The sequence below is a fragment of the Microtus oregoni genome, unplaced genomic scaffold (assembly GCF_018167655.1).
Source record: "Microtus oregoni isolate MIOR12 unplaced genomic scaffold, Mior012 000005F_ref0000423, whole genome shotgun sequence".
Taxonomy (NCBI): domain Eukaryota; kingdom Metazoa; phylum Chordata; class Mammalia; order Rodentia; family Cricetidae; genus Microtus; species Microtus oregoni.
Window position 1 is genome coordinate 42,382,201 of NW_024543064.1, and position 11,034 is coordinate 42,393,234.

The 11,034-nt window shown below is 46.0% G+C and overlaps 1 protein-coding gene across 1 annotated transcript in view; it reads left to right on the forward strand.

Annotated features, from left to right (window-relative positions):
- Lexm (lymphocyte expansion molecule) overlaps positions 1-8,806 on the forward strand; it is a 34,827-nt gene extending 26,021 nt beyond the window's left edge. Inside the window, exon 11 of the mRNA XM_041652039.1 lies at positions 8,734-8,806. Within this exon, the coding sequence (XP_041507973.1) occupies positions 8,734-8,806 (73 nt within the window). The remainder of the gene's footprint in view (positions 1-8,733) is intronic.
- The last annotated feature ends 2,228 nt before the right edge of the window (positions 8,807-11,034 follow it).

Below are 11,034 nucleotides of genomic sequence, written 5' to 3' on the forward strand. Positions count from 1 at the left end.
ATGTGAAGTATGATACAATTTCTGAATTTCAAAGGTAAAATCTTACTAGTATCATATCTAAAAAGACAGTTTTTTTTTTTTAAAAAGGCTTTTCTGTGTAGCCCTAGCTATCCTGGAACTTGTTCTATAGACCAGGCTGGCCTTGAATTCACTTGCCTCTGCCTCCCAAGTGCTGGAATTAAAGGTGTGTGCCACTACCTCCTGGCAAAAGGACATATTTTTAAATACTTTTTTTTTGCATTTCCTTTATTGTTGCCTTAAAAAAAACTTTTCCTTCATTTGAATTTTCAATTAATTTTCCTGTGTGTGCATGTGTGCATGTATGTATGTGTGTGTGTGCATGCATGCAAATGGACAGCCATGTGTGCAAGTGCCAAAACCCTTATATGGAAGTCAAGGACAATTTCAGGTCTCTCTTACCATGTGGGTCCATGAGATTGAATTCAGATCCTCATGCTTAAGAGAAAGTGGCCCATCTCACTGGCCAAAGGCAGCTAATTTTAAACGTAATCAAAGTCGTCAGGCATGTTTTAGGTTTCTCTTCTGAAATATACATGGTAGAACATACTATACAATTCTCAAGAAAAAGAATTGGGTTGTAGCAACTTCTTTGCAGTCAAAATATGATTTGCATTCAGATAAGACAAATGAGAGCTGCATGAGGATTGAAGATGTATTTCAAACATGTCTTGTCTAAAAAGACTACTGGGGAACTCAGAGATCCGCCTGCCTCTGCCTCCCGAGTGCTGGGATTAAAGGCGTGCGCCACCACCGCCCGGCTTGAAGATGTATTTCAAACATGTCTTGTCTGAAAAGACTACTGGGGGCTCCTCTCTAGTCAGAAGATGAATTAGTACAAGGAGCTCAAGAATGGGAGAGCGCATAAAACGTTTATCAGGCTATGCGACACCAAACTAATGTAACCAACAGCAAAAGACAACGCAATAATCCAAATACCAAGCAAAGAGGAACTGAAGGCAAAATATTAATCAGAACAAAGATAAATATTTTTGCTTTGTTTGTTTGACAAGTTCTTGCTATGTAACCTATGTAGCCCAGGCTGGCCCAGAACTCCAATCCTTCCACTTTAACCTCCCAAGGACTGAGATTCCTTGAGTGTGCCACCACATGCCACTAGAAGATGAATATTTAGTCATGACAAACATAAAATCCATGAAGAAGTTAGGATAATGACGAACCTTCACATACCTCAAATAGGTGATCAAGTCCCACATTATAATGGGCAATATTTGGAGGCTTCAGATAGACAAATTTACCCTGTTATTTCAGACACTTAAGAGGCATTTATAATAACTGTCTAGGAAAAATCTCAAAAAGGGTTTAAGCTAAAATGTCATTCGTAGAAAAAATTTATGTGCATTTTACTAAACATAATATGATAAAGCAAGAACTTAATACCGAAAGGACCGTTCCCCAAACCAGAACGTGGGAGTTGGAAAGCACACTCCTTTTTAAATTACACTTTCCATTAGTGTTCAAACAATGGCCTTAGTTATGGGACTTCACACATATGTGCTATTACCCAGGCTACCATCCTTCCCCTGCCTTCTCCTATCCCTTGACTTGTGCTTGTTAAGAAAGTCATCTTTCTGGCTGGGTGTGTTTCTAATCCCAGAAGAGGCAGTTAGATCTCTATATACTCAAGGCCAGTCTGGACTACAGAGCAAGTTTCAGGTCAGCCAGGGGCTGCATAGTTGGACCCTGTTTAAAAACAAACAAACAAATAAGCGCACCTCTAAACAGCTCTTATGTCTAAGAGAATAAGCAAGTTTGAAGTTTTGAACTGGTTAGAAAATAATTCCAACGAAAACTGTAGATATAAACCTGTGAAAAACAGTTAGTTGAATCACCTGGTCCAGGAAGATCCTCAGCTGTGGCTGCTTCCAGTAAGCAGTGGAAGCACTGGAGGGAGGGCTCTGCCGCTAAGAGCAGGTGAAGCTGCAGAGGACCCAGGTTGGGTTCCCAGCCCCCACATTGGGTGGCTTACAACTGTTTGCAACTCCAGGGGACCTGAGGCCCTCTTCTGGACGCCTTGGGCATCTGCACCCCCAGGTGCATACACTACCACACAAACACACATTTACACTTGATTTAAACAACAAAATAAATCCCTAAAGAAAGCTTGTTGAAGAGATGGTTTTAGTAGTTAGGAACACTTGCTGCTCTTGCAGAGGACCGGGGTTTAGTCCCCAGCATCCATGTAGAGTGGCTCACAATCTTCTGTAACCCCAGCTCCAGGGGATCTGGCCTCAACCTGCAGCCATATCCATGTACATGTACACCCACGCACACACACGCATGCACACACACGCATGCACACACACGCATGCACACACACACACACACATTTTTTTTAATTTAAAAATCAACAGCAGGAATAAAGCAGTAAAAATGAATAGAGACTGGACGGGAAAGTGTTCTCACTGAATCCTTATGTTGATACCTGCCACTGTTCCAGGGTGGTGGCTGTGGTCCTGTGTGCTTGTGGTTGTAAAATGTGGAAGGCCACAGATGCAGAGGTTGCTGTCGAAACAGCTGGTCAGCCATTTTCTCATCTTTTAGCTCAAGTAAACACAGTTTGACGAGACGCATGAAGGGATCTGCCAAGTCCTGCTGGAGAGCAAAGACAATGCAGGGAACAGAATGTGTGCCTCTGACTCTGACCTTGTTCATTATTGTCTCTTCCTGGGCCATGGTGGGAGACGTGTTCTTTCCCAGGTGCTGTCTCTAACCTGGGTGAGGGAGAGTCTGTGTGAGAGAGGAGCAGAATGAGGGAGGCCTTTGTCTCTTTCTCAGTCACCTGCTTCTTCTTGGGCGGGAACCACTGGGCCTCAGGCTTCCAATCAGGCAACCTCTGACTTAAGTCCTGCCTGGGAAAGAGTTCTTTTCGTTCTACTGTGTGTATAGTGGGTCCTTCATAAGTGTGTTACCTCCACAGCAGACTTCCTTCTGGCTACCTTTTTGGATCTTTTGACTAGGACATTTTGTTTTAGTTTGTTATAGGCCTCCAGACCTTAGTATAACTGACTCCATGATGGAAGTACCATTTAGGCCTTGAAACCCAAGATGTAGGCAGCACCACCTGCAAAAACAATAGCAAAGACCAAATCTACCAAAGTCCACAGTTCTGGGAAAATTCCTAAATGTACTGGCCTTGCCTTTTGGTTTCTATAGTTCTGTTTCTGGGTAATAATGCTTACTAACTGAGGTGTGTCAGCCCAGGATGGGATTTTTGTGCTTCTCAGAGTTTACCCTGAGAAAGGTTCGGGACTGTACTTGGGTCCTGAGTACCCAGTCTGTTGTCACTGACTGGCTAATACAGACTCTCCCTGGACTTGAACCTGTGTCCGAGTAGTCTTGTCTCTCCGATACCCCACAACATTTCTGGTTTTGAGACAGAATCTTTCCATGTAGCCCTGACTGGCTTGGAACTAACTATGGTATGTAGACCAGGCTGACTTCAGACTCACAGATATCCACCCACATCTGCCTCAAGGGCTGGAATTAAAGACATGCGACACCACACCCAACCCTTAACTAGGATTTTAAAGCTCTGGTATAATGGTGTACACCTTCAATCCCAGCACTGGGAAGGTGGGTCTCTAAATTTGAGGCCAGCCTGGCCTACATACCAAGCTTCAGGCCATATAAGGCTGCATAGTAAGACACTGTCTCAAAAACAAACAAAAATAAACAAAAAAAGAAACTCTGGCCACGCGGAACAACGCCAGCCTGGCATCTCCCTTACTGGCCTAATCCTAAAGCCATTGACTGTACACGGCTGTTTAGTGCTTATCTGGGACACACCTATGTATCAGCCATAACTCCATGTAAATACAAAAGCTTCCCTGATTTTCTGGACAATGTCTCTTTATTCTCAGCCTCTTGCACATCCCAGGATGGCGCATGCGTCCCCGTGGTACTGTGACTTCCTCACATGCCCACAGTGAGACAAAACAGAGCGTCTCTGTTCCCGGGCTCCAGCGTCTCGCTGATACCCAGAAGAGAAAGCTCATGAACACTTGTTAAGTGACAAGCCAATACATTCATTAACGAAATGGGCCAGTGTCTTGATAACGCACAAAAGGAATACTTGAGAAGCTTCTGGTTTTATTTGGCAGAAATTTACATTTTTTTGCGTGACATTTTATTATGAAAAAATTGAACATGTAGGAAAGTTGATTTTATACTGCACACCTCTACACCCACATCATTTAGATTTGCTACTATGGGCTAGTGAGATGGCTCGTGGGGGACAAGCACTTGATGCCAATCCTGGTGACCTGAGTTCGATCCCTAGTGCTCACGTGGTGGAATTAGACAAGTGACTTCGGGAAGTTTGCCTTTGACATATGATGAATGTCATCACAGCATCCACATGCCTGTACTCTCCTTTACATACAAAATTATTATTGTACAAAATGATCACATTACTAATGTTTTCACGCTCAATGACGGATCTTCTATCACTCTGTCTATTAGACATCTTTAAATGTGTGTCTGTGTATTTTATGTGGGTATGTGCACATGGGTGCAGTGCCTGGAGAGACCAGAAGAGGGCACTAGAGCTCCTGCAACTGGAGTTAACGGTGGTTATGAGTCACTGGATGTGGGTGCTGGGAGCTAACCTCAACTCCTCTGTAATAATGTACATGTTTTTAACCACTGAGTCTTCTCTTCAGTCCCTCTTAAACATCTTTTATTTTTGATAAATTTAGAGGAAATGGCAGCATTAATACACTTCTGCCAAAACACTGAAAATGAGGTATTCTTTCAGAATTTTAGCTTAAAATGCCATTCTTTATCTAAAAATCTCAAATTGCTCATAGTAATAATAAATTATTACATTCTTGGAACATGTTTGCAGTATACACAGTGTTTTTAAATGTACATGTGTTTATATAGTTACTTTTCTCGTTGCTATAAGAAAGTGCCTGGCAGAAGTGACTTGAGGGAGGAAGGGTTTCTTGTGGCTTGGAGTTGGTGGGCATAGTCCCCTGTATGACAAGATGGTGCCACAGCTCTTCTGTGGCAGTGGGAGTGTGGGGTGCCTGGTCACACTGTGTCCCCAATCAGGAAGCAGAGAGAGATGAATGCTGATCCCCCTGCCCCATACTTACCTTCCTGAAATTCCTGGACATTTGCATATACTATTTGGTGAGAGTGTTGGGTGTTTGTGTCAGAAAGTGGGGTTCTAGGAAACCCCTCCCTGCCCTTCAACCCTAATCTGAGCCCAGAGAGAATCCCTGGGAATGGTGTATGCTGTGTGTGAATAACAGTGAGACCCGGGCACAAGAAACCCTTGGGCAGGGAGCTAAGATACTTGGACTTTGTTCTGTGAGGTCACATATTTTCATACAAGTCAGATTTATTTATTTACTTATTTATATTTTTTATTTACCTTTATTTACTTATTTATTTTTTTTTTGTATAAGATCTCGCCATGTAGCCTAGGCTAACCAGAACTCACTATGTAGAGCTTCCCACCATAACAATAATGGACCAAACCCCTGAAACCCTAAACCAGTCCCAAATTAAATGTTTTCCTTTATGAGAGTTGTGGTCATGGTGTCTCCTTGCAGCAATAGAAACCCTAGAGACAACATTCTCTAGCCCCGAATTTAAAAAATGTATTTGTGCCACAACACAACCTCAGGTGTCATCTCTCAGGATTGTCCTGCTTACTTGGGGGATGGGATCTGTCATTGGTCTGGAGCTTATCCTCTTGGCGAGGCTCATTGGCTAGCAAGCCCCAGAGATTGCTTGTCTTCCTCTCGGCAGTGCTGAGGTTACAAGTGCCCATGCTACACTCCTCCCTTCTTATGTGGGCGCTGGCGGTCACACCCAAGTCATCATGGATGCAATGGCAGGCACTTTGCTCACTGAGCCGTCTCCTCAGCTCCTGGTTTCTGAGTTTGACAGAGGCATAGAGCTGAGAAACCACAAACCAGGAAGTCCCTCCATGCTGCCTCCATCAATGCGCTATGTGCCTGCCAGTGACTAATGTGCTTGCCGTTCCCAAACTGAACCGGCCATGCACGGACGCGTCTTTCCCTGTCATGTTACATGGTGATCTTGAAGTTACCCATGTTGTAGAGGAAGCTTGTTCCTGTGATGCTGAAATGTATCCAGAGTGTGGATGTCTGCCTTTTGTTCACATCTCAACCTTTATGAAAGCTGCCTTAAAGAGCTTATACAACTCTCTGGATACCCAGGTTTTCACTTCTTTATAGTAACTAGCCCAGAACGGGATTTTCTAGGTCATTTGGTAAGTGCTCATACAGCGGTCTAAGAAAGCCTTTAAGTATTTCGGGGTGCTGTACTCTTTGTATTTCACCAGCAACGTGGGAGGGTTTACTTGCTTCACACTCGGGTTTCGATTTTGTATGACGGTGCTAGGGGTCGGCCCCTGTGACTTGTGAATGCCAGACAAGCTCTCCAGCCCTGAGCTCTAGCCCAGCCCCACCACATCAATGTTCATGTCGCATTTTGAATTTTTGTCATCCTAATTGTTTCACCATGGTTCGGATTCGCATCTCTCCATGACAGGATGTTGATTTTTTTTTTTTCACTTCTTCGCTGAAGTATTTCCAAAGCTTTTCATTTGTTTTAAAGAGCAGGCTGCTTACATTTTTACAATGTCTGGAGAAGTCTCTGTCTTTATTTTTGATTTTTACCTACGTGTCTACGGGTGTGTGCACATTAGTGCAGGTGTGCACACGGAGGCAGGTGCCCACAGGGGCTGGAGGCTTCAGACCACTGGGGAGCTGGAGTTATTCATGATTGTGAGCCTTCCCATGTGCATGCTGGGAACTAAATAAGGATCCTCTGCACTCAGCAGCTGAGCCATCTTTCCGGCCCCCACATTTAGAGAATTCTCTAAATATTATTGGCATCTGAACTTTCTTAGACGTCGCATTTACAAAGACGAGTAAATATTTTCTCCCAGGTGCTCAGAAGGGTTTTAATGGGAAGTAACACTTGTGTTTTAGGTGGGTAGATGAAGTAGTAAGGGCAGCGGGGCTGCGTCCCCAGCACCCCGGCCGCCTGCTCGGCTAGCTTATGCTCCGAAATAACAACACACAAACTGTATTCATTTAAACACTGCTTGGCCCATTCTCTTCTAGGCTAATTCTCACATATTAATTTAGCCCATTTCTAATCATCTGTGTATGGCACCCCAAGGTGCGCTTACCAGGAAGATTCTAGCCTATGTCCATCCTGGGTCGGAGCTTCATCCCGGGAGCGGGGCATGGCGTCTCTCTCAGGCGTCTGCTCCCGAGAGGAGAGCTGTCGAGTCTCTGACCTCACTTCCTCTTTCTCCCAGCGTTCTGATCTGTTTACTCCTCCCACCTATCCTCTAACCAATAAAATGGGCCAGGGCAGTGCCTTTATTAGCCAATGACCTTCCTCCATCAGGTAGATGGGGGGGGGGGAACAGAGACAAAGATTCTGTCTCCAAGTCTAGATGAGGGGTGAGGCTATAGGCAGGGGTGCAGAGACGTTAGACACAGACCCACCGGGGGCAGGAGAGGCCCCTTACTCTGATGAGCCTCCTCTCCCTCCTTCATACTTTGACTAATATCTTTGGCATATCTACTCAGTTCCAGGTCATGACTGAGGGTAAGGAACAGAGGCATGTAACAACCACAGCCCTGTCTCCATGGAGACCTTGCCTGTTTAGTAGGGAAAACAGGCAGTAACTGAGAGTGTGATGCATGTCACAGTGGCTGCTAGCTGCTATTGGTCACAGGTAGCTAGGCGTTCCTATAAGGAAACCGTTTCCAAGTTGCTTGCAGGGTGGAGATCTGGACCTGAGCAGGGGCAGGGTGTTCGACTCCTGGATTAGTATCTAAATGGTGGAAGGAGCATGGGACTGAGATTGGAAGCTTGGGGATGCTGGGCCTGAGTCCTGGCCCTGATCCTGGCTTTACATGACCTCGTGCTAGCTTACCTACCTCTCTCTAACCCTCAGTTTCCCTCTTAGGGCAGGGTTGTGTAATCTTCCAGGTGCTATGTGGTTTTATTTGTTTGTTTGATTTTGAAAGGACTCACTCCGTAGCCCAGGCTGTCCTGAAACTCACTGTGTAGCCCAGGCTGACCTCAAGGTGATAGTAATCCCTTTACCTTAGCTTCCCAAGTACTGAGCTTCCAGATATGAGCCACTATAGGTAAGTGGCCGATTTTCTTTTCTTTTCTTTCATTTTTAGATAGGATCTCACTGAGCTCAGACTAGCCTCAAGATAACTGTGTAACTGAGGTTGGCCTTGATTTCCTGACGTTCCTACCTCTTCATCCCAAGTATGGAGATAGCACGTGCCACCTAGTTCAGCTTACTGTTTTTTTTGTGTGCTTGTTTTGCATGTGTATAAAATGTGTGTGTGCGCATGCACGTGTGTGTAGATGCCCAGCACATGTGTGTGTTTATATGTGTGTAGAGGCCTCATTGGGTGTTTTCCTCAGTTGCTCTCTGCCAGTCTTCGTGTGTTTCCCCTTGGAGTTCATATAAGACATTCTAACTGATGAAATGTATAAGGTAGAGATCCCTCCCTTAGAAAGGGGTCCTTTCTGGAGGTCATGAATCCTGGCCTCTCAATCCGTGTAGGAGTCCCTGTGAAGCACAGCTGACTGTCTCCTGTAGGCCCCCTCCAGGGAAGGGAACTCATTGCCTTGCAAGGGATCGGGCCCACATTTCTCTCTCTCTTTTTACAGGGAACGGATCACACCTTTTACGAAGGGCAAGTGCCCTCCAACTGTGGATTACAATTCGGATCCTACTCCTTAAAGCCACAGAAGAAGGACAGCCTGATGTGACCAGAGGGCCCAAGGCCGGAAGAGAAATCTTGGGATGGGAGGAAGGAAAATGAAGCAGGGGTCTTGAAGAGAGGGGATAGACCAGGAGGGCCATCTTTGCTGCAGCCCTGTGGCCAAAAGTCACAATGTCTGCTGGGACAGCGGGGGGAGGGGGAGGGGGAGGGATAATCTTGTTAAAAGAGATGCATTGTCCTAAGTATTCCTTCAGCTGGTGACATGAATTTGGGGGCCAGGCTGCAGGTGGGTGGAAAAGGGGAATGCGAGTGACTCCCTGGAAACCCTTCCGCTGTAAACAGAGCCTGTACCAGGCTCACTGTCGCCCCAGCCCTCTAGGCCCCTGCAGGAACACCCCATCTTCATGGTAGGAATGCTTCTGGAAGCTCAGTAGGGCCTCATGCAAGAAGGAGGCTACTGACTTCCAGGCAGTGTCCAACAAGTGGGGAAGCCTCTGCCCCCAGAGTCAGCACTGTGGGCACACAGGTGGGTGTGGGGGTGAGTGACAACATCCTGAGTGGCTTCCCTCACTGCATCAGTGAGAGTGGGGTGGGGTGGGGGAGAGGGCTGTCCCTAGAGAAGGGGGTGCTGGGACCCGATGGACTCAGCCACAGAACTCACATAATAAAACACATTAGACACTCTTCAGAGCAGATTCTGTCTCGACAGTTGTGGGAGAAGAGAAACTGTCTATTCACAGAGATCACAAAAACCTCTTTGCAAAACCTGACCCACTGACTCTTCCAACTGCCCTGACAGTTAATTTAGCAAGGCAGCAGGAAATAAGATCCATCTGTCCCGTGAACTTTCCATAGACTAGAAACAGGGCTGCAAACTGGAAATTTAAACCACCACCTGCAATGGCTAGGGAGCCCCTCCTCCTCTGCCCACTGCGGTTAGAACCACACATCATATCATCCAGCTTTTATGTAGGTCCTGGAACTCATATCAAATAAAAGTAAATCTTTATTAAAAGTTAGAAAATAACTGTAATAAGACTTTTTTTTTAAAAAAAAGACCACCTTATAAAATGAGTATATTTTAAAAAATATTTTTTTTGCCAGCTATTATATTACCGGCAGTCACTGACACCATAGAAAAGGTGGACAGCTTTGTAATCCTTGCCTTTGTAGGTGAGAAAACTGGGAAGCTTATTTAAATATTTTGCCCGAGGTAACCAGTGAGCTTGGGTGTTAAAGTCAGGAGTCCTATAGGAGTCCCACCTCTCACAGGCTTTCCTGCAAGTCCCAGGGACACCACCCCTGCAGGAGCTGCCCTCCTGGATGGAAGCTGGCATATCAAAATTCCCAGCTTCCCAGCGCTCAGGCAGGACTGAAGTGTGATTGATACAGGCTTTTGTTTTCCAGGTATAGGTGGCTCTAGCAGCCCGCGGGGCCAGCTGGCTGAGAGCACTCACTCCTGGCCACTCACTCCTCCCCACTTTCCTTGTGGTGTTTTCTTGACTGTCCAGTAAACAACCTGTACTCAGGTTCTTAGTTCAGAGTCGGGGTTGGCTTCTAAAGAAGAACATACTACGATGAACACTGACATTTTTCCTGACATCCCACGAGTAGCACGTGTCTCAAATTGTAAACCGCTCTTTTGGGTGTGAAGCTGACTTGAGACTTCTTGAGTCTTTTGCCTTTTCACCTGGACAGGGCTTGAGCAGACACCGAGTGCTGAGGTTTGTATCCTGGGCCCTTCTGAGGCCCTCCAGCAAGCTTTGGAGAGGACAACACAGAGATGGCCATGAGGCTGGAGCCTAGCTCTGCCCAAAGAAAACGTCTAAACAGCTCCATGCTGACTATATGCTGGGCCTTTCCTAAGTGATTTGGGGAACAAAGAGCTTTATAGCCAGTGGCACATAAACATTTGGTAGCCACCAATTCTAGTTCCATCTCTGAGGACCCAGGTTGAAATCTTGCAAAAGTTGCATCCTGTTCTAGCATCTCTCCCATTGCCCAGCAACTTCCATCACCTGGGTGTGGAATCCGGCCAGGTTGTGGGGGTCCTGAGCAGGGAGAAATTGCCCCTTTCAAGCCATGCTATCAGACCCCACAATGTGAGTGGACATCACTTGAAGGCAGTCTTAGTGTTAGCATCCAGGCACACCTTGGCCCCTCACCTCATGTCCCTTGGGGACCCGGCAGAGTGCGTACGTGGCAGAAAGTATCCTGTCCTTTTAAAAGGCAACCCCCCCTTCTC